Below are 26,463 nucleotides of genomic sequence, written 5' to 3' on the forward strand. Positions count from 1 at the left end.
AACCAACCAGGGTTTTTTTTCCCTCTCCTCTGCGGTTAATGCGTTGAGTGTGCATTCAAGTAATTTTCACAACACACAAACACTGATAATGGGCCGGTACTTTATTTACATGCTGAAAAAAAAGGTGAGATGCCATAGCCACTAAATGCTGCTTTCACTGTGTTACGACTGTGGTTGTTAACAGAAGACAGGACACATGGCTTTATTTGTATGCCTAAATCCCTACATGCTTTAATTACTGGACTACCAAGCATTAAGTGGAAAATTCATCATTCAACATCTACTGACCTAGCGCACAAATAATCAGAGAGAGAATGAACAGATTCATTAAATTATCAGAATATGATTAAATCACTGAGCAAATAGAAAATGTATGATATAGTAAGAAAAAAGCTGTAAAATATTATAGTTTACAATAATTATTCACATTCAAAGGCTTTACATCTCAATACATACACAACATGGCCCCTGAACATGACTTCAATCCAAATATGATTCATATATTAGAATTTAAATAACACAGAATGAACTAGAGGCTAAACAATAGCCATCAAATAACCTTATACAAGAATAAAAATACAAAAACTGTATCCTAATATCATTGCATTACTTGCTTCAGATTTTAATAATACATCATCTGTACATCACAGTTCTAGTCAGTTACAAGCCAGGTAGAGTATTCCATACACAATGTAACCGACTGCCATCGACTTGATTCAAACAATTTTTCTAACTAGAGGAAAACACTTCTCTAGTGCTTTCTCAACTTTATAGACAGATACAGCAATTTCATCGGTTATTTGGATCAGATAGATATCCTTTAACTGACATCCAACCACATCGAGCCCCAGGCCCCAGGGCCAGAGGGTCCTATTTCACCTATACTCCAGTCACACACTGCACACACAGACTCAGCTGAAGGAAGAGGACCTTTGGAAAGGACCTTAAGGTAATATGTCAAAAATTAAAAGCATTATGATAATACATATTGCTAAAACAAGAGCACAAGTTAAATCAGTCGCTTTAATTTCTATTGGGCCAAACGTCAGAATGAAAAAAAAGAAAAGAAAGGAAAGTAAGAAAGAAAGAAAAAAGACGGGCTAATGAGCCCCATGAGGCAGTTCTGCCATCTTGTCCAGGGACAACAGCTTCACTGTGATTGCTTCCAAGAATGATAGTATGTGTATGTATCTCTGTTGATGTAAATTTTCTGTTCAGCATGGGGTGGTCAGCACATAAGATTTTGTTTTTCAATAGGACATACTGAAGATGAACCGACTATCCCACCGAAAAAGAAACTGAAGAATTCACACCACAAAGAAATAGCCAGTGAATGGTACAGAACAGCCAAATCATCCAATAATATTCATTATGGTTGCCAATGCAGTCAAAAATACCCACCTTTAAACTTGAATAAACTATAACTCCAGTGCCCTAGGAGAGGGAAGCGGACAAGGCTGAGCTACAAAACTGGCCATGCAGGAAAGATAAGCAAGTTATGATTAGGAAGTACAAGCTAGTGGCATGTTTACCCGCCCCCTGTTAGCAATACATCCTCAGTAACGGCTATGGAAGGCTCACACTTATACAGAGACCGATTCAGACCCATGTCTCACTGCAGACCCTAACTGGGCTGCAATAAGAAGGTACCAAGAGACTAAAAAAACAACTCAAATACCGTGGGGACATTTGGGCTCTGACAAAAATATATATAGGATTTGAGTTTGGTAAACGTGTGAGACTGAATCAGCTTACAGTATCAGTTACAACTATGGAGTATATGCACTAGAAGTGGGGCCTGACTACAGCTTGAACGTACGATGTAGGATTAGGATATGGTTTAATTAAGATGTCAGGATAGGCTCTGGTTCACAAAAGCTAGATTTTGTGTTATGGTATCATTGAAGCAGGAAACCAGTCCTTGCATTTGAGATAGTCCTAGCGGTACCCAAGCTTGTGTCACTCTACAGGACAAGCTTGCCCTTCTTATTCCCCCTGCAGAACATACAAAAAGCAGATGTGCATGGTGGCAGTCTTATCATCCATACATGGAAAAATGCAATTGAAGCCTCACAGAGAGCACAAAGAACAAGCAAAGCAACCCTGAATCCAAAGTTGTATTTTTCCCATGGTTCTACTCAGGAAAACAAACAAGGTCTAGATGCCAGCGTCTCTAAGAGTTTGTTTACACTGCGGTGATGAAGGGCACTAAAGAGGGTGTTACTCTGCTCAGTGATTGGCCTCAGAGCTAAAGAGGAGTGGCCACAGGAGGAACTGTACTCCTATAGGCCAGGATTTTGGTGCCTTTGATAGATCTTTCTCCACACTTCCTGGATCTTCTTGCACCATCTGTCAGCATTTCCGCTGGGGTCCATCAAATAGTATGTTCGGTTAGGCTGCAAATGTCACAGGAAAGAAGAAAAATATGTAAAAAAATTTAAAACTAGATTTGCAAGGAGATTCTTATTGTATCAAAATATGTCGCGGGAGGAAAATGTGTTGGGCATAAATCAGGAATAGTAATTTACCGTGTGAACAAAGAAGGTTTTAAAGTTCTTCGCCTCAGGGCGTAGCTCTAGGGACCAAGGAATCTCCCCTTTCAGGACCTTGTTGACAGGATCCACGTAGTACAGGTGTGGTCCTTCAGTGAGAAGCAGCTGTCTCCGTCGAGCAAACAGACCCTGCAATGGAATGCCACAACGCCTGAGAAATCAGTTCACCAACAGAGGGGGCTGTTCAGCCAAACAGACGCTTCACACCACAGCAAAGAATTCCCTTTCCTTCCTATATATTCCTGGGCAGAGCACTACCACAGGAAGTTCCTTCAATGATGCTGAGCAAACAAACAACAATTTACAAAACAAACTTGAAACTGCTATAAATTTGTTGAATAATCTTCATAAAAACTATATTACAACACAATACCGTAATTCAAATTTCAGATGGTATCTCCTACCTTTCGTTTATCCACTGGGCCCATTTTCAGGATCAGGTTATTCTCCACAAACTGGTGCCTGTACAAATAAGTGACAGCTGATTTTTTTTCTGCCTCAACAAATGTAGGTATTGATACATAAATAATCACTTATCCAAAAGGGAACATTATAATTTTATTTCACATTTTGAGGACATGTGCTTGACTTTGATTTGAGTATGTGCAGTGCTCTACACATGTGCCAACAGGTTGACATGGGTGAAACATGTGGAGGTGTTTACCAGGGGTTTCCAGTGGTCTGTTTATCCAGCAATAGCTGCTTCTCCTCTTCAGTGAACTGTAAATCCAGCTCAAAGGAGTTGTTATCCAGGTCATGGATGTACTGCTCAATGTTGCTGCTGGACCGCTGTGGGGGTGTGGACTCATGTGGCGACAGGGAGTGTGATGAGCTGGACTGGGCCACCTGCATGTTGCTGAACTGGCTCAGGAGATCGTCATACTGAGGTTGGAAATGAGACAGTCAAAAAAAATATTGAGTGAGGATAGACTTGAGATTTGCTGTTTGCTCAAGGTTTTGTGGATTCCATATCTTTCAACATGATATCACAGCTAATTCTTCCCACAAATAAGCAGAAACACAAAAAAGTCTGGATTGCTCCAGAAAACTTTACATTTCCATAGCAGTCCTCATCATCCTCAGACATTGCTGGTAGATAGGGAGTGAGCTTGGGGGGTGTCTGTAGGTGTAGGTCACTCCACGAGATAGTATCGAAGAAAGGGTGCTGTCTCAAAGGGTCGTAACCCCCTATTTCTTCACACCCAATCCGCTTTGAAGGGTCCAGTGACTGAGAGGAAAACAGAATATGTGTATATTTCATGTGTTTTCAAGCGATGTACACAATGGAAGGATGGATGAATGAATGATATGTTTTCATTCAGTAGAAAAGAAACATTTTGTTGCATCTTGGCTGTACAAATTATGGTATTCAATAACTCACCAAAAGCTGTTTGACAAGATCCTTGGCTTTGGGGAAGAATTTCTCTGGGAATTCATATTCCAGCTTGATTATCTTCTGGAATATTAGGTACTCATTTCTACAATATATGAAACACAAAGAAAAAAATTAGAAGGAAAAAAAAGAAACTATGGAAGTGAAATACCACGTAAGGTTATCCTTAAACTTTAAATAATATTGAATAAACCTTCACGGGACTAATAAGCAATATAACATGATCGACTATTATGGCAACACTAATTAATGAAAATTAACTGTGCCGTGGCAGCAACATCCCTTTGGTACTTACCCAGCTCTGAACGGTGGTAAACCAGCCACCAGTTGATAGATAATACATCCCAAAGCCCAGAGGTCAGAGCTAAGAAGAAAAATATAACAGAAAATATTTAAACAACATAAGTTAGAGAAATTGTGTGAAAATTCTTGCCTGACAAACATAAGAACGTAACAGTGATCAGCAAGTATATGAGTTCAAGTTACCTCTTGCATGCTGATTTCTCTGTTAGCAGCTCCGGAGACACATACTGTGCTGTTCCAACAAAGGAGTTTGCTCTTGCTGCCAAACAATGCAAATAAATTATATAAAACATGTGAATCTTGCTATTGCACAGAAAGTAAAACATTCAAATACAGATATAAATGAAATTAGGAATGGGGCTATACCTTGTTTACTGTCTGATGATAACTGTTTTGCTGTACCAAAATCTGTTATCTGGATGTGCATCTCTTCACTCAGAAGAATATTCTCTGGTTTCAGATCTCTGAAAATAACAGGTTATAAATGATATGTAAAACTCTTAATGTTGTATGAAGATTTATAAAAGGGAAAACAGCTAAACAGTAGAAATACAAATTCAGATGAAAGCAAATACAAAGTCTTACCTGTGTATTATCCCCTTATTGTGTAAGTATTCTAGGGCACAAACTATTTCAGCTGAGTAGAATCTAGTACAGGTCTCATCAAATGAACCAATTTTGCGAATGTATTTCAGGAGCTCTCCATTCTTGGCGTAGCTGAGACCAAAATCTAGGAACAGCTAGTTAAGGATTACTGTTATAATCACAAATCAACTGATAACAACAATACCATCTATTTACTACTTTATCACAACATAACATCAGAACAAGTTACAGTTATTAAGATACACAAACATTGTTTTTGTTAAAGGATACACAACTTCTCATCGTCTTGAAATGTGAAGTAGAGCTTGACGAAGAATGGGTGATCTAGATTTGACATCAAATCCCTTTCTCTTTTCACGTACTGGGCTTTGTTCTCTTTCATAATATGGCGTTTCTCTAAAATCTTAACTAGAGGGGAGAAAAGAAAACATGAATATATTATATTGCATTTAATAATATTATTAGTAATACAATTTATATTCTTGATAAGACATCATAATCAATGTAATCATCAAATGCCTTTGTCATATTACTTACTTGCATATTCTTTCGATGTTACCTGCTCTCTTGCCAGAACAACCTATGAGTAGAAGAACAGAAAAAAAAGATAACAGCCTGTTAATACCTTGTCCAACTTGGAGAAAATTTGATAACTCTTAGGGCCTGTTTTGTCATTTCAAGCGAGCCAGGGATGACTCATCCAAGTACATTAATAAAAGGAATGCTAGCATGTAACAACATCTGCCCAAGTATAATTCAGTACTAAGTGGAATGCAGGTTAGATACCGTTGAGAAGGAGCCTTCTCCCAGGATTTTGCCAAATCTGAAGTCCTCTGGCTTCTTCTTGCGTGGCTGAGGGGTCTGGACAGCCGGCTGTGTGCGGAGGTCTGAGACCTGGCTGCTGGCAGACGCTCCTACAGCACGGGCTTCTGAGGCTGAGCCCTCCATGCTGGGACAGTGGCTACTGCTTGCGCCTGGGATAGCAAGTGGCGAGCAGGAGTCAGGGTGGTTTCTTACCATTGATGGATGCGAGCAGGAACAGATGACAACACTGGGCTGAATGGGCACAACATCATACTGAAATGAGAGAGGATGCATTGAGAATATATTACTCAAGGTTTTATAGTTGTAGTTATTGTTACAAAAGGAAAAAAAACACATTGTTTGATTTAAATGGTATGTTATTACTTGAGTACTATGGGGGACTGTACAGCCTAGTGTAAAACTGGCAAACCAAATATTTTAAAGCACTTAGGTACCACATAATGTACATGAATTTTCCATCCACTTTGGCTAACAAATGACATGCTGGCAAGTTGATAAAGCGACCATATGAAGGCTGGTTATAAATATTAAAATATGACAATAAACACAGTAGTGAGAGCAGAGACTCATTTTTGTTTGTTTAAAAAACTGTATTTGTACAAAGGTCAGGTTTTGTTGTGTAGCACTTTGATTTTTTTGTTTTGTTTTAGTATCTTCATTCTGTAAGATTTAGCCATTGGTTGACTATAGTTCACACACACAATTCATACTGATATAACAGTCCAAAATAGGATAAATACATCTGGTGCAGTAGTTTTTGTAATGAAAACAATGTAATATGCGAGAAAACAAGATACATAGAGAATATGTGTATATGACTATAAGAGATGGGACTAGTTACGGTATAGTTAGGGTCAGGTCGAGTAAACCCATTTCACAAAGATAACAATTTACTGGGGAGTCATTTCTAGTGAGTCCACTTTTCTAAAAGTTGTTTGATGAGGCCAAACAACTGGAAGAAGCTGGTTTAGAGGCTAGTGGTCCCACCCTCCAGTGTTTTAAGTTGTAAAAACAATGTCAAAGTAACTGTTTATATGTGACAGGTGTACTTACTGCCACGACTGCCCTAAAATCAATTTTATATCGTAGTGATCAAGTTGACAAGACGGCTAACGCAAACAAACACTGACAAGAAATCCAACAAATGACTGATGTAGGTTCAGAGATAACCTACAGCGACAGGTTGTGCTTTCCAACCAGTTCGGTGATTCCACCCGTGTTTATTGTTGTTTTTGACAAACTGAAAACTACCACAGCAGTCGACAATAATATTGTTTGTCTTACACCTCAGTTAACGTTAGTTATTTCAGTTGGCCTAGCTTCTTCTCATTCAAATCCAAGGTGTGGCCATTTAGCTGCCTTATCCGGACTTTACTGTGTGCTTGACAACAGGCTATATAACATTCCTCCGATCCATTACTATTAGTCAAACGTGTAATTGTTGATAGTAAACCGCAGCTAACGTTAACCCCAACCCTGTGTACTCGGGTAACAACAGGCCTGTGCGAACTTTCTTTCTTGCTCACTAACGCCAGCTAGCAGGCTAATGTTAGCTCCTGCTGCCTTGTCAAATAATGCCGGCCATCGCTGACAGCGAGTTATAAACTTAACGCTAACAGCCAGGCAATTAGCTAAGGTTAGCAACACCAGGTAACGTTGAGTAATTTCAAAACGTGATGCGTTTCATTTTCATGAAACGCCGTTTGGACGTGTTTAAAGTTAGTATGCTGACGTTTGTGTAAAATTATCCAAAGTTAATGGGTTGACAGTCGGACTACACAACGTTAACCTTAAATGCTATCTTCTCCTCACCAAAGGCGGAGCGCAGTAAAGCTAATGTTAGCGTGTTAGCCGAGCAGCAGCATCGCTCGAAAGCGCCAACCCGCACAGCTAAGCGTTAGCCAACACACAGCCACGGGAAACGGCTCGACAACCTATAAAAACCAACAGCATGCGTGTGTAAACGTTGTATCAGCACATAATATTTCTCAGGATCTTCAATCACGAAACGAATCACGTGTTGGACAAACCAGTTTAACGTTACACTCATACGGTGTTGTGTTAGCCAACATTAACAAGCTAACGCGGCTAGCTGGTGAGTCGTAACGTTAAACGATCTTTTTGCGGCTAGCACCGCTCTTCACATGAAGGCCCCGACCTAACTATTTGTTGTCAAACAGCCGCCGCACTGTACGTTTTCAGCACCGGCTTCGAACTGTAATTCACGTTAAAGTTGCAACACTCACCAGCTGACTTGTAGCTCTTGCCATGGGAGTTTTCCTCGAGTATTTATTTGGAATTAAATAATTAGAGAAGCTCCAGTAATGGCTGCCTCTGCGCCTTCATTTTCGAGCTGTGACGTCGTTCCACAACAATGTTAGCGCAGGACAGCAGAGGAGAGTCCCGCTGTGGCCGCCCCCCTCGCCACATTTACAACCGACTCCTCAACTTCATCTGCTGATAGGGATGGACTCGCTCGCACGGCAGCAGTTGTTGATATTCAAATACCACAGTAGACGTGGCTTCACAAACTATTATGTCTGTCCGTGGTGTGTTTCAGATTTTCTAATAATGCAATTCATCGACTTAGGGGTGTTTTTCTACACGTTTTAACTCAAAGTCAGTGTGTAAGCGGCTGCTTGAAGCCAGGGAACTCAACAGGGTGTATCTAAACGTGATAACCTTATATCTCAATATACAACTTAAAATTGATGAAGGTTGAAAATATGAATTTATTAGGTCTGTATTTACATTAAAACATAAAAATTATGAATCTTTATATTTTTTGATACAAATCTCCATAGCCCAAAATAGTTTTTATTAAAACAATAATAATGAAACAAGTTTTGCAAGTCCTTGTTTTAAAGGGATTCATGGTTGAAAAACACACAAGTGTGATGATTTTCATTCAGTCTCTTCCTCTTCATCATCATCATCATCTGGGATTGTTCTTGACTTGTCGTTGCTTTCCGTTTTCTCATCTTCTGTCCCCTCTTCGTCATCCTCTGAGGTGTCTGTATCCTCACCAGAATCATCATCTTCAGGAGTGCTAAATACAGAGATGACAGTTTTATGGACTTGAATTCAATTAGTAACCACATCCCTGAACAACTAACACCAGACAAACAGATGTGTTTTTCAGAATATCTGGTACTTTCCCAATCAAAGCTTACTGTTTATTTTATTTTAGCTGACAACAGGTTACACTTTCTTTTGCAAATGTCAAAGTTGCATAAAATGACATGAAAACAAACCACATTTCCACAATAAAATGAAAAGAACAGCACAAATTATCCATCCATCAACGTATGCATCACTAATACAAGATTTGCACACAAACTATGTCTGTCTGAGGGTTGGTCACTTTGACAGAAGCTATAAATCTAATGCTATATATACTTACCAATGATGTCTGTTGAGATTCCTACATTCTACACCCGAGTTAACATCAAAAGGATCTGTAAATGAGACCAATGTTTAGCTTTCATTAAAAGGAAAATCACCCCTATAACACAGGTCATAACTCAGCAGCAGCATCCATTGCCCTTTGGAGAATTACAGTTTCATGGTTCAATACAATCAAATACACCTAAATAAAATAATACATTTTGTTTATAGAGCGCTTGAATAACCATAGTTATTGTGTCTAATTATTTGAGATCAGTCAAAGGAAAGGCCATTTTTTTGTGATTTTAACATCCTTAAAAGAAACGACACCAGTGTTTTATATTATATTATATTTTAGTCAATTTTCTGAGAATGCACTTACTCACAATCATGCTATGATCTTAAGGAGAGCTCTTAGAATAATTAAGTTTTAATGAAAAAAAGTGAGAGAACTATTCTGGGGCAACATGAAGATGAAGAAAGATGGAGTCAAAAACCAAAATGACACTTAGCCACCACTTCTCTATAAAGATGTATGGTAAACAACAGATAAGATCTCAACACATTTCTCCCCCACAACTTACCAAACTCCTCCTCCTCTGGTTTGGACGTGAGAAACTCCTGCTCTACAGACAGCAGCTCTTCCTCTGACTTGCATGCAGCATATCCTTTAAGCAGAACTTTATTGAGCTCCAGGAACACCATCCCCCACTTGAATTTCTTCAATAAGAGCACTGCCAGTTCTTCAAAACCTGCAAATTCAGATAATATGTTAGATTCCTATTGCCATAACTAATAGTGGAACAACATAGACAATACGGTGCATCATTCCTGAACAAGTAAAGCTATAACCTTACCTACAATACAGAATGTAGCAGCAAAAGCCTCAACACAAGATAACTTGCAAGGCTTGCCATAGTTGACCGGGTTTGCGGCTACAAGATATGGCAGTAACCGGGGATGAGTCCCAACCATCTTACTGAAAGGAGTCTCCTCCAGCTTGGCCCAGGAGCAGTCGATCACTGCTAATCCATTCTGAGCCACAATCTCTCTGTGCGTGAAGAACATTTTGTTTTAAATCACAGTCATATAAAAACTCAGACAACATCATGAGAGATGTGTTATTGAAGAAGTGCTCACATGATTCAATCATAAATGAACCGTATTCAGTTATCAAACAAAACATACATTTACTTGTTTGGCCTACACATGGTTTTCTCAGTTTCATTTCATTATGGAATTCATATGCAAATTTTTTGGCCTGGCTGTGGATCTTACAATTCATACTCATGTGTTAATATAACAATTAATAATAACTAAACGTATATATTCTTTACATGTAAGATGTTATCTAGTAATACGGAAGAAGACTTAACACACCTGTCTGCTGGTGTCACATACTTTGTGCCCATTGGACTCAGTATGAGTCCATTAAATCTCTGATTGAGGCGCAGGTTGCGTACGAATCCTTTGCGCACCAACTTTCTGCCAGTGCAACGTTTGGGATCACAGTGACCCAACTCCCACATGGCAAGTGGACAAGGTAGTTTCACCTGAGGGGCTTCTGCTCCTTCTTCTACATGAAGACTTGCTGGGGAAAAAAAGCAGTGACAAGAGGACAAAGAGCACAGTATACTGTTAATATCAACAGTGTCACTCAAATACAGGGTGATTATACTATCAGGGTTTTCATTTCTCAGACTTTACCCTCATCTACTCTGATCCTCAACCAATCAGTTACCATTAAAGATCTACACAGTATACATCAGTGGTGTGCCATCACATTTCACATCAGCATATTGTGCCATAAGTGCCATGAACAAACAATATTCTTTCAAACATTAAATCATCACAATACAAATCCAAGACTTCACAGTGATACATTAATCCTCCTTTACATACATGGCTTCACTTACTATAATTGACCCCTCTCTTAATATTTCTGTAAATGTTTTGAAGGGGTGTACTGTACTGTTATACTTTTTGTAAAATCTGTGTCTTTTATCAATCACAAGACAAACACAAAGCAGCTGTAATGATAAGCTGTTGGATGGTAAAAATCAATGCGTGGTCACCTTCAAAAGCAGTGTGCATCTCTTCTGTAAAGGCCTCTAAAGTCTTCCCCTTCATTTTGTGCCGTTTGTCTTTGCCCTTGTTGTCAGAGCGAACAAACTTGCCCTGTTTCTTTCGTCCCATGTTGTTGCACCAGGTGGGGAACAACTCGTTTGTCTGTGAGATAGAGGAAGCGTTCAAACCAAACTACCTAGCTGTGTTTACATGCTGTGGCATTAGCGCGCTAGCTGCACCGGTAGCATCTGTCAAAAAACCAATCACAACAAGTACTCGTTCCCGTTGCGTAATAGTATATTATAGATACTACCACGATACAATCAGTATTGGCTTTTTAATCCTCTACTATTTTTGATAACAGATAAATTACAGTTTAGTTGCATTCGCCACTGCGTAGTGTGGAAACCACGTCGTCAGAGAAACCTACTGCGCATGCGCGGGTCTTATTTTGATCACATGACCTGTCACCTGACAAACGACCAACAAGATAGGGAAGTAACTTATAGCTAGAAAACACCACGGCATCACGTTTTAGTCTTTAAAAACAAGTCATGAACACTTTATGTGTGGGGATTTCCAGTGTGATAAAGCTGTGGATGGTCGTCGTGTCTCTTTTCAGTAAGTTTCTCTGCAGTGTGTTTGGTTTTCTCACCACAACACCAGACCAGATGTTTCCACACGGTGCTGTGTTGTTCTGTGCTGCTCCGTGTCCATTGATCTGACGCTGATATCCACCTGTTTTCACACAGCAAACCATGGATCCGCCGGTAAAATGAAAATAGTGGAGGAGCCAAACACATTCGGGTATGTTCAGCAGAAACATGTCTGTCATAAAAACGCTTTATTGATGTTATAGCTGCAGCTTGGATTGAGTTTCTCTGTGTGCAGGTTGAACAACCCTTTTCTGGCTCAGGGAAACAGGCTACAGCCCAAAGTCACTCCATGTCCAGTATCTGGTAAAATTGTTTATCATCATTTTAAACCTTACTTTGATTCATTGGGTTTATTCATCATTATAACATTAATGTTTTCCTCTTAGGCCCAGTGCACCTTCATCGGCTGGCAGGAAAGTGCTTCAGTCTCACAGAGTCAACGTGAGTATTTTGAATATTATGTGAGCTTTACATTTGTGTTTTTAAAACCCCAATAAGTCTTCACAGGCTCTCTACTGTAACCTCTATTGGACACTAGTTGCTTTATTCATCATCAGACTTGATGTCTGCAAGATTGTCTGTCTGCTTAACGCACAACGATCCGGTTTCCCTTTGCAGGTATAAATATGAATTCTGTCCATTTCACAACATCACACAACATGAGCAGTCATTCAGGTGGAACGCCTACAGTGGGATACTGGGGTGAGATGCTGTTACCTTACCTACATTTATGCTTACATATTTTTTATAAACATGGATGTGTGAATGATTTGGAGTGCGCAGAGTGATTACAGTGCTGTGTGTTCCTCACAGGATCTGGCAGGAGTGGGAAATAGTAAACAACACTTTCACAGGAATGTGGATGAGAGACGGGGACACTTGTGGAACCAGAAATAGAGAAACAAAGGTTAGTGTGGTTTAAACATATAAACATATTCTAGTAGTCATTTAACAGAATCTAGGGCTCCAGTTGGCTTCTTTTTGTATTTCTTGCCCAGCACAATACTAATGAAGTGACACCTCAGGAGATGAGTGAAGCCCTAAACACTAAACTCAGATAAACAACTTTCGACAAGCAATATATCAACGCAAAGTCCCAATTTAATATTGACACTAACCAACGAGTTGTCTGACTCTTCTGTGTTCTGGTTTTGTAGGTGATTTTTGTCTGTAGTACAAATAGCAAACTGGCTCAAGTCTCAGAGCCCAGCACCTGTGTGTACTCGCTTACCTTTGAGACCCCGCTTGTTTGCCATCCTCATTCTCTTTTAGGTAAGACAAAAGAAACAATCTTACAGAATAAATCGACAAAGTCAGTGGTAATAGGGATTTCTGATCCTTTGATCATGCTCTTTTTAAGTGTATCCAACCCTGAGTGAGGCACTGCAAAGAGAATGGGATGAAGCTGAGCAGGCTCGCTATGAAGGTCTCGTTACTGAGCAGGTAAGTAGTCTGTTGGGCTATTTAAAGTTGTTTCCCCCTTTATTCCAGTTTAAGTAATCTATGTAATTGGCCTGTAAACTAACTAACACAATGTGTGTATTTGCTGCAGGGATACAACAATCTTTTGAAGGACATCTTTGAAGATGCTGGTCTCCTGAAGAGCCAAAAAGTAAAGGTCAAGCAACCAGATGTTACAGCCAATTCAGAGACACACAACTCTTTACAGAAATGTACTGAGGTATGTGTATTTATTTATACAGAGATTTAAATTCTCTCCAAAATAATACCCAAAAGAAATGAGTATAATATTATTACCACATTATCACTGCTTAAATATACAGTACATGACAAGTTCATGTTTTTGTGCAGGATTTCCAAAAACAGAGAGAAGAGATCGAGAGACTGCGCGCTCTCCTCACTCAACACAATATTCCTTTTGATTCAAAGCCAAGTAAGTCTATTTCACTCGGCTGTCTTCAACTTATTTAAACTTTGCACCGTATGTAATTACTAAGTCTTGTGTGTAATATCATCTACTATCTATGTATGTCACAGATGAAGCGAATGCGAAAGGCACAGCAGATGTGACGGTTAAGGATCAACACCTGAGGGGAGACACCGCCCTTTTTGAGCAGCTCTGAAAGTCACTTGGAGTAAATTTCCGGCCTTCATTTGGAAGCACCCGGCTGGATATTGACAGTCAATATGAGCGACAGAGAGACTCGTCACTACAACATTCCTGTCACTGGTGACAGCACTAAATGTTCATCTGAACAAGCGACACTGGAAAAAAACTGAAATTCTTTACATATTACAAACATCAGACTTTTGCAGACCCTTAATTAGGGCCCATGCTTCAGATTCTGTAAGCACGGAACATGAAGAATGATGGAAATGGAACGGTAAATGCACAACACTCAACAAATGACTCCTTAGAAATTGTTTAAAAAAATGAAGACAAATACTCTATTTCATCCTGGATGTTTTGACACAATAAATATCCATAAGAATGTATTTACAGTCTGTTCTGGGTTTCAAGAAACAAACACACAACAAAACTTTCTTGTTATGCCTGGTATTTGTCCATGTGCGTGTCAAACCAAAGCAAACGTGGCGCAAAAATCTTCACAGATTGTGTTATTTACATGTGTAGCTTGATACAGTGAGGGGGAAGTATTTAAATGCAAAGTGTGCTGTGTTTGGGTGTATTTTTATGAATGCAGGAAGTGAGCTTAGGTCATCACCCTTTCTCTACATACAGAGACTTTCCTTCCTGTGACAAGTCTACACCACAAATAAAGAGTCAAAACAACATGTGTCTTTGATGTGCAGGAAGTGTGTGTTACACTGCAGCTCCTATATTTACTGTAGAGAGGATCACAGCTTGGTTATATGGGATATTATGTTGCATGAAATTATGTTAGAATCACAGCACATACTTGATGGGTAAGATTTAATTTTAGTACAAGGTTTACATTGATAGCAAAAAGTACAAAACTTCAGATGCACGTGTGGAACATGAACTGCTGGTCTCCTTCAGGCTTTTTTTGTTGTTTTTTTTCCACCAAAATTAAAAATGTGGTCATAGTGATTACATCTAAGGTGGGTAAGAAAAGTCCCGCTCATCAGTGTCTTCACTGATTGTGGCCTCGACACGCACAAACATGTCTCGACTACAAACATTCCTGAGACTTTTAACTCCAGAGATCGCAGCTTTCTGTTTCATCCGTGGAGGTTTTACATCTCTCCTCATCGGTCCATACTGCCGAAAGCAGACCTTATCTTTTAAACTCATCTGGGGTGATAATAATCAACTACCCCCAGGCCTCTAATGCCCTCTGAGTGGAACTTGTAACTATATTTTACAAAGAAATACTTGTTACTCCAGAGGTCAATTACAAAACACAACGAATAAAGCAACAGTTTTAGTCGTAAACCGAGATCAGGTCAGGTCAGTCAGTCCACTGATCAACATTAGTTCAGTCTTTTTCTGCTGAGTGCCATAATAACTCCCTGCAGGGTGGTGCTGCAGGTCAGGACAGCAGCTGGATGACTTCTCTGGCTCTGTGCGCCCTCTGCTGGACCGACTCGTCCTCTGGTGCCGTCCCCGACTCCTCCACCAGGGCCAAGGCCTTGCTCACTGTCGTGTCCCTCGCTCCCCCTCGGAGCCCCTCCAGGTACTCCAGCAGCACCGAGAACTTCTCATCTGGAATCTGACAATAACTAGTATTAGTATTAGTTAGTAATAAGTATGTAAATACATCTGAAATAAGTAGTATTATAATTCTAAGTTGAAGTAATTGTAAAAGCATCTACTATCAATGTATTGGAAGACAGTTCAAAAACATTAATAGTGAAAAAATGACACTTGATTTGATTGGCAAATAATCTTATCCATTCCTCACTTTATACCTATACCAGAATACTAACAGGGTTCCTACAGCTTAAGCCAAGTTAAATTTAAGACTTTTTAAGACTTTTTTAAAGCCACTTGAAATGAAATTTAAGACCGACTTCACAATAAACACAAATTAAGAAAAAAGAAAAAAAAAGCACCACATCAATTACATAGGGTTAGGGACAATTTTACCCACTTTCCTATGCTATCTAAGGTAAAGTGACTGCTACATGAACATTGGATTGTGTCTCTTTCCAGCTGTCCTTTCAAAATAAATGCATAAAAAGTCTGGAAAAAGAAAAAAAAACAAAACACTGACTCGGGAGCTGGTGGCGATGAGAAATTTAGCGTTGACGGCCGCCACTAACTTCTCTATGTCGGAATGTTACCAATTATTTTGAGATTTGAGACTAATTACAACCATAAAATCCCACTTACCATGTGTTAACATTTTTAAGACTTTTGAAAAATTGATTTAAGACATTTTAATGCCAATTAAGGCCTTGTTTTTAGATTAATGAATTCAATGCCTTTTAAGACTTTTTAAGGGTAAGAACCCTGACTTAAAAAAAAGCTGTTTCTCTTTTGCTATGAAAGTTTTTGAATGGAGACAAAAGTGGGTGTAACTCACACACTTATACAGTAAGTACGAGTCTGAGGTCAACGCCTCCATGCTCTAACCTCAACTAAAAACAAAAAAACAAAAAAAAACCCTTCTTGGTCATGTGGGCAGTTTTTTACCTTGTCAGAGTTGAACATGTGCTGCAGTAACCAGGTCTGTCTGGTTTTCTGGAACTTCCACTCGGTGCGCTTCTCAGCCCAGCTGCAAACAAAACGAAAACCACTGCAGCATCAGATCAGTCGACCACAGTATAAAACAGAAACTATACAATACGAGTAGGAGTGGGAAATGACATCATGAACTTGCGCATGTTCGAATAAGATGCACCTTCACCAACAAGATATTTCTGAATCTTGTAACGTTCGACTTCAGCTTTACAATATTTCCTGTATTTGTCCTTGCATATGCATAAACAGAATTTGTCCTCCGTAAAGTTGTGCAGCTCATAAGAAACTGGTTAGGAGATAATTAGAAACAAATCTAAATCTAAAAAAAGAAAAGAAAAAGAAAAAACCCTGACACTTCACATTCTCCTATATGTAGTAACCAGATAGTTATTACATAGTAACCAGATAGTTATAGTGATTCTGGCCCTATGATGTGAGCACTAAGAACTGATTATATTATGAGCACTAACTACCTTGTGCCATTGCAAATGTGTGTTATTGTCTTACAAACGTATATTTATTAATGTGTACCGAATGTGTCTTTGGTATTTTACCTCATTGTTGCTCTTTTTAAAGGTTGCCCTTTACAATCAGGCAGAGGGACTGGCAATGAAAACTAGCTTTTTTTTAGCTAACTCTGGTGCATTTACATTTGTTTTTTTACAATGTTTTATTAATGTACATTGTCCCATGTCAAATAAATTAAACAGAAACTGAAACATTTCCCACAATGCAACTTGGATTTCATTAGAGTTGGGCTACCTGGTGAGCACAAACATCTTCCCAACACCAGTATGCAGTGCTGACTTTCTGTTAGAAATATGTTGTGTCAAACTGAGATAACCCTGATGACCACATGACCACATCTGGGTGTTTTCCACAGATGTTTGAAAGCTTCCTCAGAGCAACAGGAGATATCGTGCTGACTAGTAAACTGATCCTGTTTCAAACTGGTTGGTTTTTTGTTTTGTTTTGAAGATACAAGACACTTTGAATCTAGAGCTACAACAATAACCATCTTTGTGACAAATGCAGAAAAAGATTGACAAAGTGACTGAGGACTGTGTTACATTACAGGCTTCATGTATTCTCTGTCCCTGTGTTACAAGGTCAGTTACCATATTTAGCGGGAGCAGCGGAGGACAACAGCCTTGATGATGGTCAGTTTGTCAACCTGGCCATCATCATCATCATGTGTTGGATGCACATCAAGGCCTAAACGGCTAAAAAAAGTTCAAGTAAATATTGCACATGTGCAGTGTTTTCCAGCCATCTTCCTCTTGCTTCCTGGTTGCATGGGTAACAGAAACAGATATGGAGTTGGATCGATGCTTTCTTACGTAAGAGGTGATGACAGCAGCTCTTACCAGGTGAGGTAATCTAGGGCCTGCTGAGGGGCCGTGGGTCCGGTGGGTTCTGTTTTGGGGACGGTCTCTCCCTCCGCTTGAAGCCTCTTCTTCTCCTCCTTCTTCAGGATCTTCTTCATCTTCCTCTCCAGGACCCGCCTCTCTTCTGGACTCAGGTCCTCCTCTCCGTCTGGGACGGCTGTCGCCTCAGGGTGACTGGGCGGCTCTGAAATCTGTCACAGCGGATCAAAACAAAAGGCCCCTGGGAGTTATCTACATTAACAGGCCTTCCTTTTTATACTGTTTATTCTTATCAGTGTTGTTTTTTAAACCATTAACAAACACCCATAAATAACCAACACAGACTCAGATAAGAAAACCTGAAACAATCATTTCACTTTTTGTGTATGTTAGCAGCCACTTCCTGACAGTTTTCTTTCTGGTCGAGTGCAGAGCTGACTCTCTTACATCTCCATCTGACTTCCACTGTGTTGAAAATAAATGTGACATTTTGTTACACTGCAGTGTAAAAGACAAGTGCACTTTATGGGTTTGGATCACTTCCTGTCGTGCTGTAGCTCAAAGGGACGTTTCCTGTATCTTAAGCCAAAGCCCCCCACCCCCTTCTCTCTGCTGGTCTCTCCAGATCCTCCCATCTCCAGAACTGTAGAGTCCAGATCTACAACAACAAACCTCCCTCTGTCCAACACCTGCTGCTAAACTAAATTATAATCAATAAAACTGTTATTCGCTTTGTCAGTATTTACATCAGTAGGAGAAATTCAGTTACCTTTAACATTATTGTTGCTGTTATCAAAATAAACATTACTTCTATTTCATCACTGTGCTGTTATCTAGAGCTGCTCTATTTGAAAAGTGCACTGAGATCACTTCTGTTGTGAATATAAAGAAAGATCAACCTGCAGCATATCAGGTCAGCATCTGAGACAAATACTCTGTGGTAAACTTCACCGTACTGCACAACATCCCTTCAGTGCTTGCCCTGTTTAAAAATAAACACCTGCGTTGCGTGCTTACATTCTGAATCGAAACACAAGTTGCATTTCAGTGTCAAGACAGAAAAACTGGGCTGAAAGACGACCACGGAGAAAAACAAACTGCCATAATTTCTCTTTGCAAAAGAACAAAATTGAGTATCCACCTTCCTGTTTGTCTGTAGAATAATAAGGACTTCAAACTTAAAAACAAATTTAGCTCCAAAGAGAAGTAAAAGAGCCAAATGAAGGTTATTAAATTAAAGGTGTTTCACTGCTGGAGCCAGTAGCTACTGCATTTAACTCTCAGGGGAAGTTAAACAAGGGACGCAGTATGCTCTCTGATTTAACGGACTCAGTCAGCAGCACGGTGATGAAAAAAAAAGAAAAAAAAAGAGGGAGGGGAGGAAAAGATTTCTGATCACATGGCCACAAAGTCACTGTGAAAGTATGCTGGCGCGGTATTGCTCGCAGAAATCTAACAGCCCTTCGCAGCGAGCGCTCGTGCCGATGCACCGAGCATCGTTTTCAGATCTTTGAGCAGATACACGGCGTCTGGGCCGGTGAGTACAAACAACACGAGACGGGGCGGTGACGACAGCAAAAAAAAATGGTAAGTGGAAACATGTGTTTTACTGAGCAAGTTCCTCAAAGAGCAGCAGACAAAGACTGGCCAACAGGGACATGCAGAAGTGCAATATATGAAGAAGGCGCACTACTGAGCCACTGTAAACTCTACTTAGCACTATACATGTATTATTTTTGAGATCTGTGAAGTTTAAAATTTCATTGAACTTTGAGGTTATTTAGAAAGGAAACATCCTATGTTGTAAGTAAGTTCCTGTGGAGGATGATTCATAGGCTGAGTAACAGTAAACAGAAAACAGCCTGCCAGTGAGTTCAGTTACCTGTAAACATTGTTATTTCCACTTGTTTCCAAGCAACTGATTTAGAGAAATGAGCAGGTCAAATGGTTTTTCTGTTCATCCCCTGATGGGAGGAAATGCTTGACAAACAGGAGGGTGATGCTGAGGACACGATGTCATCAGTGGGCGTTTTCTCTTTCTGTCTCTACAGGCGAATCAAAGCGTAGACTTGTTCACCACGGCCTGGCCTCCGTTTCCCAACACTTCTACCATCACTGAGGACGACATGGACGCAACCTCCACCTCCACTCCCTCCTCCACCTCCACCTCTGCCTTCATCTCCACCTCCACCTCCACCTCCACCTCCACCACTGTTTTTCCTGTGTTTGACCTAACAGCAGCCAGCGACATCGTGTCCAGAGCGAACTACGTCTACAGTTTCTTTGCAGGTCTGGGCCTGGTGGCCGGCTGCTTCCTGCTCTACAGCTTCATCCAGACCTACCGGGCCCACCGCCGGCTGGCCTGGCTGCACTGTCTGCTCTGGGTCTTCTGTGGCATCCAGCTGCTGCTGCTGCTCCTGTCGCTCCACGCCGTGGCCTCCAGGCCCGCCTACCTGCAGACCACGGGCCTGGGCTGCGCCGCGCTCTCCTTCTTCATCAACACGGCCTCTCTGTGCGGCCTGTTCGTCTTAGTGCTCATGGCTTATGTGCTGACCCTCGATCCTCCATCCCATGCCCTGCTGAGGAAGCCTGCGGTCTGCGCGCCTCTGGTGATCGGGGCGTCGGTCCTGATCTGCCTGCTGCTGGCTGGGGTCCGTGGACCCAGCGAGGGTCTTCAGAAGATAACAAACTGCTTCGTGGACCCGGTCAAAGACGGTGTTTCGTACGCAGCCGCTAAGTTGTGTCTGGCTTTTCTGATCCCCTACACGCTCCAGTTAGGACTTCTGATATGCGGCTGCGTCCGGCAGTGGAAGTCTAAAGGACGCTTCCTCTCCGGCTCGGAGGAGGGTCCCATGTTCCTGACCGTCACCGTGGTCGTGTTTGCGTGTCTGCTGTTCTACAACGTGGTGCTGGTGAGGGCAGCGCAGCTGAGCAGGGAGGTGGAGCTGAGCAGCTATGAGCGGGCCTTTCTGAGCGTGGCCGAGCTGGTGCTGTTCTCCGGCAGCAGCGCCAGTCTGCTGCTGGTGCTGCTGCTGCACCGGCCGTGTCGGGAGAGTCTCCAGGGAGCGTTCAGGCAGCTGAGGGACTGCTGTCGCAGCCCGGGGCACACGCAGCCCAACAGGAACATCATCGCCCCGCACATAGAGATCACTGACACGCTGCAGGACATAGAGTCATAGAGGACAACAGGTCTCCAGGGTGAGGACAGAACTCTACTGATGCATCACCCTGAGGATTTCTAGGATCTGATGTGTTTGACATTTTCTTAAAGGGATAGTTCACCCAAAATTCAAATTTCACTCATTATCTACTCACCCTCATGGCGACTAAGAGCTGTGAGAATTTTCAGAGTCCTCCGTGCCTTCTCTGAGTTACGGGGGGTCCGTGCAGCAGTATTTGTCCATATAATGGTTGTCAATGGATACCAACTTTCTTCGTCCAAAAAGACACACCAAAAAACATCCAAACACCTCCATGCTGCTCGTCTGTAATGTTCCTCTTGTATTGAAGCCCCGACATGAGAAATTGTTCCGCCGGCAGTGAACTGAGACACTGGGAACTACACTACAAACAAGCTTAAAATATAGACTTATTTAATTTTTTTCAGAACAATTTCTCATGTCGGGGCTTCAATACAAGAGGGACATTACAGACGAGCAGTATGGAGGTATTTGGATGTTTTTGGTGTGTCTTTTTGGACGAAGAAAGTTGGTATCCATTGACAACCATTATATGGACGAATACTGCTGCGCGGACCCCCCCGTAACTCCGAGAAGGCACGGAGGACTCTGAAAATTCTCACAGCTCTTAGTTGACATGAGGGTGAGTACATAATGAGTGAAATTTGAATTTTGGGTGAACTATCCCTTTAAGCTAAATTTTACCATGCATGTTTTTTTCTTCTCAATTGCCTGTAAAAGATTTTTTTCTATATAAATAAATATACATAAATGCATTTTCCTTTTTACTGTCTCCAGTGGGTGGAAGCTTGTAAAGTTTTTTTTTGTTTTCAAATTTCAACATATTGTTTTGTACATTTGTATTTTACTAAAAAATAAATGCCATGCTAAACATCTACAAAATGTCAATTATTACTAAGGCTATAATAAAAGCCTCCGCATGCGTCAACATGATTTGTACAGAAGCCCATTTTTGTCAAAATGGGAAAATCTCTGTAGTTGCCAGAACACCACATAGGAAACTTGCAGTCTTGGAAAATAAAAGTCAGATGCCGAGTTTTGGCCAAGGGTGTCAATACTCTTGTAATTCAAAAAAAAAAAAAAAAATCTATTAAAGAGCTAATGAAAAGACAAGCGGGACTCTGTGAACTGTCCGAGGCTTTTCAAGGAACTGATGGGCACAGGTTCTGGGAACAATCAACCTGCATGGATCATATGTTGCATCGGTGCCAGCGAGGAGTGGCACAAAACCAGGGACCAGTAGGAAAATTAATACAGGAGCAACGTTGCATAAGTTGACATTATGTGAAAGGTCAGACCTGATTCACACTGTTACTTGCAGAAGCAACAAAAATCAAACATCTAGAACTTCTTATGAGAAAATCACATATCACGGCTCTCTCTTCGTATGAAGGATCTTCTGAACCTCTCAGTCCTGCAGCAGAGCCATCAGGCTTGAATGAATTTCCCTTTGGGGATTAATTAAGTAATTCTTATTTTATCTTAAAAAAATTAAATGCAATGCCTCACAACATAAACACATGACAATACCCTCCGTCTCAAACAGGTGCTACTGTACATAAACTGGCTTTTTTTGGTCTTTTCTAGAGCCTGAGGCTAGAGAGGAGATGACGGTGTAAAACTGTGCCTCGCTGTCCTTCATCTTGTTTTGTGTAAATATTCCACTCGTCTGTCTTTCCTAAAAATCCCCTGACTCCCCTATTTATATATTTTCACATTACACCATCGCAGCCGTGTTCACGCTTCATGACGAGTGCTGACCAAGTTGGCTGCCCCAGTTTGACATAATTATTCATGCACTGAAACACATCCATGTAAAAAAAAAAAACACATATAGTGAATACTTAGAGTATTGTGAATACTGAATAAGGAACTGAGGAACTAAGTGCAGCTGTTATGAAATGTGTGACTTTCATGTTGAGTTAAGAAGATACAACTTGTGTGTGAGTGCCTGCATTGTGTGTTTCTGTTTTGTTTTGGGTTTTTTTTTTTTTTTTTTGCTGTAAGCGGTGGGTGGCACCAGAGCAGAGCTCATCTCTGGATTTACTTTGACTTCAGCTTTCATGGTCATCACCAAAGGACAGGCAGGCTGCATGTGGTGCAAGGAAACCATGGTGAGTTGAGACTTTTTGTGCTCAAAGTGTGTATCAGAAATGAGTTTATGATGACAAGTCTGGTTGTGCCTTGTAGTTTTTAAAGCCACTGTTAATGTCAAGGTGTTAAAGTAAACGTAGTATAACAGCTAGAGCAACTACAGCTTGTATAGTAAAGAGAAGGTCCCGACTAAACAGGAACGCTGCAAAAGGTCATCACCCTTAGATGACCATGACATGCTAGAATTACAATTTTATATCATCCTAATGAATCATAATGCAATACAGAGAGATTCATAACTGCTGCATTTAACTTCAGAGGATTCTTCAAAGCTGCTGCAAACTGTGGTTTTAAGACAATTATGAGCTTTATAGGTTTGTATCTGATATGTCTGAATGTCATGCTACTGTCAGTTACATTTTGTAAGCATTGTTATAATCAATTGTATTTACTGTATTGTACTTCCAGAGTGATTGTCAGGTGATACAGTATATGCTTGGTGTTGTTCAATGTAATTTCATCTTTCTATGATGGTGTGCAGAAGTTCTGTCCACTGTCAAGACAATCTGTTGACTGCACTTCTTCTTGTCCAGATCAATGAGTGTGCATCAACTCCACTGAACGTCAAAGACCAGTGGGAAGGAGCAGATGGCACCACGGACTAAAGAGACGCAACAAATCCTCAGAGAACTAATAACTATGGAAAGTTAATGGTTGGCGAACAGGGAAATGACAATGTACAAGAGCTACAGAGTCGTCACTGAGCAGAATCTCACTCTGAACCTGAGCGCCACGCAGGCCGTGGTGTCAGACGTCCTGCAGACGGAGGATCACCAGCGGTACCTGGTCAGCCTCGTCCTCTCCACCCTCTACATCGTCTTCCTCTTCCCTGTCGGCTTCATCGGGAACATCCTCATCCTGGTGGTCAACCTGGGGCACAGGGGCCCCCCGGCGGCCCCAGACCTCTACTTTGTGAACCTGGCCGTGGCCGACCTGGTCCTCGTGGCCGACTCTCTGATCGAGGTCTTCAACCTGAAGCGGGGCTACTACGACAAGGCCGGCGTCTGCACCTTCATGAACCTGTTCCAGCAGGTCAACATGTACAGCAGCGTCTTCTTCTTGACCTGGATGAGCTTGGATCGCTTCGTAGCGCTGACCGGGGGGGTGCACCGCCGCATGCCGAGCGCGCGCCTCAGCTGCTGCCTCATCTGGGCGTCGTCGTCCCTGCTCACCCTGCTGCCCTTCGCCGTAGCTCAGGCTCAGCACGCCGGAGAACTGGCTTTCTGCTTCGCTAACGTGACCCAGATTCAGTGGCTGGAGGTCACGCTGGGCTTCCTGCTGCCTTTCTGCGTCCTGGGCCTGTGCTACTGGAGAATAGCGCGGGTGCTCCGGCGCAGCCAGAGGGAACACGGCGGTCCACGGAGGAGGATGAGGATGAGGAGGCCGACCAGGCAGAAAGCCCTGAGGATGATCTCAGCGGCCGTCTTAGTCTTCTTCCTCTGCTGGCTCCCTGAGAACGTGTTTGTGAGCGTTCACCTGCTGAGAGGCGGCGGCACCACGCTGTGGCAGGACTACCCACTGACGGGACATGCCGTCAGGCTGGCGGCTTTCTCCAACAGCTGCCTGAACCCGCTCATCTACAGCTTCCTGGGGAAAACCTTCCAGGATAAAGTGAAGCTCTTTCTCCGGCAGAAGAGCAGATGGGCCAAGCTGCACAAGTCAGCAGCCTCAGGACGACCCGTCTACGTACCGGCTGTAAACACATGCGCCCGTGCAGTAGGCTATGTGACAGACAGGGCCAGTCAACACATATAAGCTGTCACATCCTCCCACAAACTGTTATGCTCCCTGCGAATGAAAACCAGCTGCGTACGGTCGGTCGCACAGATTAACAGACATTCTGTGTTGTAAAGTGTAGAGACACTCACTATTAATGGACAATGTGAAAATAAGGACTGGTGTGGAAACTTGTGCAGAATCAGTTAACAAAGCTTTATGTACATTGGATGCTTTAGATCAGTTGTTTTGTTTTGTGTCTTGTCATATGAAGATTCAGATTTCCTATCCAACATCAGGAAGATTTTTGTCATGTAAATCAATATGAAAATAAAAAGCTCTATATACTGAACAAACTTTCACTGCTTTAAATTTTTTTTCAGTCCCTTGACACTCAGTTTTAAAACATAAAATGCTATGGTAGTAAATATTACCAGCATCTGTGAAGGTTAAGGTTTGGGGGACAGATTGGTGTTCCCCTAATATTGGGGGGGGACATGTCCCCCCCAAAGAATGCGTGGTTACGCCCATGGGTTTTACCATGTCACTAATCACAGTTCAGCAGACAACTCACTTAAACCAGCAAATCTAAATAATAAGTCACTTAATGCTTTTACCTCGGTTTCCTCTGTCTGTCGTTTCTTCTTACGTTTCTTGTCCTTTTTCTGTTTTTTCTCATCTGCTCTGACTGTCTCCTCAGGAATCTGTTCTGGAGCCTCCTGGGAGAAATTAACAGATTTAGTATTTTGTGACAAATTTCATCTAAAACAGGCACTAAAGACTTTTGCTGCTCACCTCCACTTCCATCTTCTTTCTTTTCTTTTTTACTTCGGAGTCCATTGTGACTTCGGCATCTAACTTTTTCTTCTTCAGAGGATTTGATCCTGATTTCAAAGATTTGTCTTTGGCCATGAGAAGACGTTACTGCTCCTAAACAAAAACACATCTGCAAGTTAGGGACATGTACACACTCACACTGCATGTAGTAATAAATGGACAGACGAAGAGACAGGGGACACAAACTAATGCTTATATTACTCGATGTGTTAACCAATTAATTACAGAAATACTAAATGCGTTTATTAGCTACAACTGTTTAATTCAAGGTTTTATTTGTGACGATAGGTCGTCGTCAGCGGCAACAATAAAATCTGAACAGTCAATTTCGATGACAAGACGTAAACAGCTGTTTTAACCAAACATCACTTTCTTCACACGGTTCTTTTATAAATCTAATTAAATGAAACTTACCTGGACTACAGCAGAAACGTGCAGCACTCAGATAAGCACAGAAGACGCATGGGAACTCAACCAGGAAGTGAAGTTGTCCACGTGGAATGTGATTGGACGGAGAGCTCCCTCTCTGTCCTGTGATTGGTCTGGATGTGTGTGATTCAAAGACCGTCGGTTATGACGCTACTGAAGTCTCGGGATTACCTCCTTATTGCAGTACGTTCATACTTCATAGTCATCAAAGAGTAAAAATGTAATAAACAACTAGGGAATGAAATGAAAAACATATAATGTAAAGACTCGTGGCACTGAAAACAACAGTCGAGATAATAATCTCAACACATGGTGCATTTGCGGACCTAGAAAAACTGTTT

General features: G+C 41.4%; 5 protein-coding genes and 1 pseudogene across 6 annotated transcripts; 3 read left to right on the forward strand and 3 right to left on the reverse strand.

The window, feature by feature from the left end:
- Window positions 1-201: 201 nt before the first annotated feature.
- Window positions 202-8,039, reverse strand: pdpk1b (3-phosphoinositide dependent protein kinase 1b). Its single transcript, XM_085760668.1, has 14 exons — window positions 7,926-8,039; window positions 5,641-5,931; window positions 5,392-5,434; window positions 5,125-5,262; window positions 4,834-4,978; window positions 4,615-4,712; window positions 4,432-4,507; window positions 4,241-4,309; window positions 3,934-4,030; window positions 3,607-3,780; window positions 3,217-3,434; window positions 2,957-3,014; window positions 2,529-2,681; window positions 202-2,396 (listed from the first exon to the last, which is right to left on the reverse strand). Exons 1-14 carry the CDS (start codon window positions 7,947-7,949, stop codon window positions 2,283-2,285), a joined length of 1,698 nt encoding a protein of 565 aa, XP_085616794.1. The 5' UTR covers window positions 7,950-8,039; the 3' UTR covers window positions 202-2,282.
- A 348-nt stretch (window positions 8,040-8,387) lies between these two features.
- On the reverse strand, window positions 8,388-11,579 carry tsr3 (TSR3 ribosome maturation factor). The gene is made up of 6 exons (XM_085760673.1): window positions 11,142-11,579; window positions 10,447-10,657; window positions 9,924-10,117; window positions 9,651-9,818; window positions 9,083-9,137; window positions 8,388-8,728 (listed from the first exon to the last, which is right to left on the reverse strand). The coding sequence occupies exons 1-6, from the start codon at window positions 11,260-11,262 to the stop codon at window positions 8,584-8,586; spliced, it is 894 nt and encodes a 297-aa protein (XP_085616799.1). The 5' UTR covers window positions 11,263-11,579; the 3' UTR covers window positions 8,388-8,583.
- A 4-nt stretch (window positions 11,580-11,583) lies between these two features.
- gnptg (N-acetylglucosamine-1-phosphate transferase subunit gamma) lies at window positions 11,584-14,050 on the forward strand. Of its 2 annotated transcripts, none has more exons than XM_085760672.1 (11): window positions 11,584-11,754; window positions 11,886-11,940; window positions 12,025-12,092; window positions 12,176-12,230; window positions 12,408-12,491; window positions 12,603-12,696; window positions 12,947-13,061; window positions 13,150-13,232; window positions 13,342-13,470; window positions 13,602-13,687; window positions 13,794-13,961. In XM_085760672.1, exons 1-11 carry the CDS (start codon window positions 11,688-11,690, stop codon window positions 13,825-13,827), a joined length of 870 nt encoding a protein of 289 aa, XP_085616798.1. In that variant the 5' UTR covers window positions 11,584-11,687; the 3' UTR covers window positions 13,828-13,961. The 2 variants fall into 2 exon arrangements, with proteins under 2 accessions (XP_085616798.1, XP_085616797.1); XM_085760671.1 differs by having other exon boundaries at window positions 11,585-11,754; window positions 13,602-13,683; window positions 13,794-14,050.
- A 619-nt stretch (window positions 14,051-14,669) lies between these two features.
- On the reverse strand, window positions 14,670-25,786 carry chlsn (cholesin). The gene is made up of 5 exons (XM_085760674.1): window positions 25,652-25,786; window positions 25,474-25,575; window positions 17,787-17,998; window positions 16,372-16,453; window positions 14,670-15,445 (listed from the first exon to the last, which is right to left on the reverse strand). The coding sequence occupies exons 1-5, from the start codon at window positions 25,766-25,768 to the stop codon at window positions 15,266-15,268; spliced, it is 693 nt and encodes a 230-aa protein (XP_085616800.1). The 5' UTR covers window positions 25,769-25,786; the 3' UTR covers window positions 14,670-15,265.
- Window positions 19,184-21,049, forward strand: LOC146968001 (uncharacterized). The gene is made up of 2 exons (XM_085760669.1): window positions 19,184-19,373; window positions 19,838-21,049. Exons 1-2 carry the CDS (start codon window positions 19,371-19,373, stop codon window positions 20,963-20,965), a joined length of 1,131 nt encoding a protein of 376 aa, XP_085616795.1. The 5' UTR covers window positions 19,184-19,370; the 3' UTR covers window positions 20,966-21,049.
- On the forward strand, window positions 23,748-25,027 carry LOC146968002 (G protein-coupled estrogen receptor 1 pseudogene; annotated as a pseudogene).
- Window positions 25,787-26,463: the final 677 nt, after the last annotated feature.

Source organism: Trachurus japonicus, chromosome 19 (genome assembly GCF_045865225.1).
Source record: "Trachurus japonicus isolate A0001 chromosome 19, Traja_1.0".
In the NCBI taxonomy this organism is placed as follows: domain Eukaryota; kingdom Metazoa; phylum Chordata; class Actinopteri; order Carangiformes; family Carangidae; genus Trachurus; species Trachurus japonicus.

Bases quoted from the DNA above. Each gene is read 5' to 3' on its own strand.
- pdpk1b (XM_085760668.1), bottom strand. From the start codon at position 7,949: ATGGCAAGAGCTACAAGTCAGCTG. The intron at 5,435-5,640 runs GTATCTAACCTG...TTCTACTCATAG, and splicing joins GAGAAGGCTCCTTCTCAACG to GTTGTTCTGGCAAGAGAGCA. The intron at 2,397-2,528 runs GTAAATTACTAT...TGACATTTGCAG, and splicing joins AAACCTTCTTTGTTCACACG to CCTAACCGAACATACTATTT.
- gnptg (XM_085760671.1), top strand. From the start codon at position 11,688: ATGAACACTTTATGTGTGGGGATTTCCAGTGTGATAAAGCTGTGGATG. The intron at 12,093-12,175 runs GTAAAATTGTTT...TTTTCCTCTTAG, and splicing joins CACTCCATGTCCAGTATCTG to GCCCAGTGCACCTTCATCGG. The intron at 13,233-13,341 runs GTAAGTAGTCTG...TATTTGCTGCAG, and splicing joins AAGGTCTCGTTACTGAGCAG to GGATACAACAATCTTTTGAA.
- chlsn (XM_085760674.1), bottom strand. From the start codon at position 25,768: ATGGCCAAAGACAAATCTTTGAAATCAGGATCAAATCCTCTGAAGAAG. The intron at 25,576-25,651 runs GTGAGCAGCAAA...AATTTCTCCCAG, and splicing joins GAAAGAAGATGGAAGTGGAG to GAGGCTCCAGAACAGATTCC. The intron at 17,999-25,473 runs GTAAAAGCATTA...CCGCTGTGACAG, and splicing joins GACAGACAGAGGAAACCGAG to ATTTCAGAGCCGCCCAGTCA.
- tsr3 (XM_085760673.1), bottom strand. From the start codon at position 11,262: ATGGGACGAAAGAAACAGGGCAAGTTTGTTCGCTCTGACAACAAGGGC. The intron at 10,118-10,446 runs GTGTGTTAAGTC...CTTCACGCACAG, and splicing joins TATGTGACACCAGCAGACAG to AGAGATTGTGGCTCAGAATG. The intron at 8,729-9,082 runs GTAAGTATATAT...CTCTGTATTTAG, and splicing joins AATCTCAACAGACATCATTG to CACTCCTGAAGATGATGATT.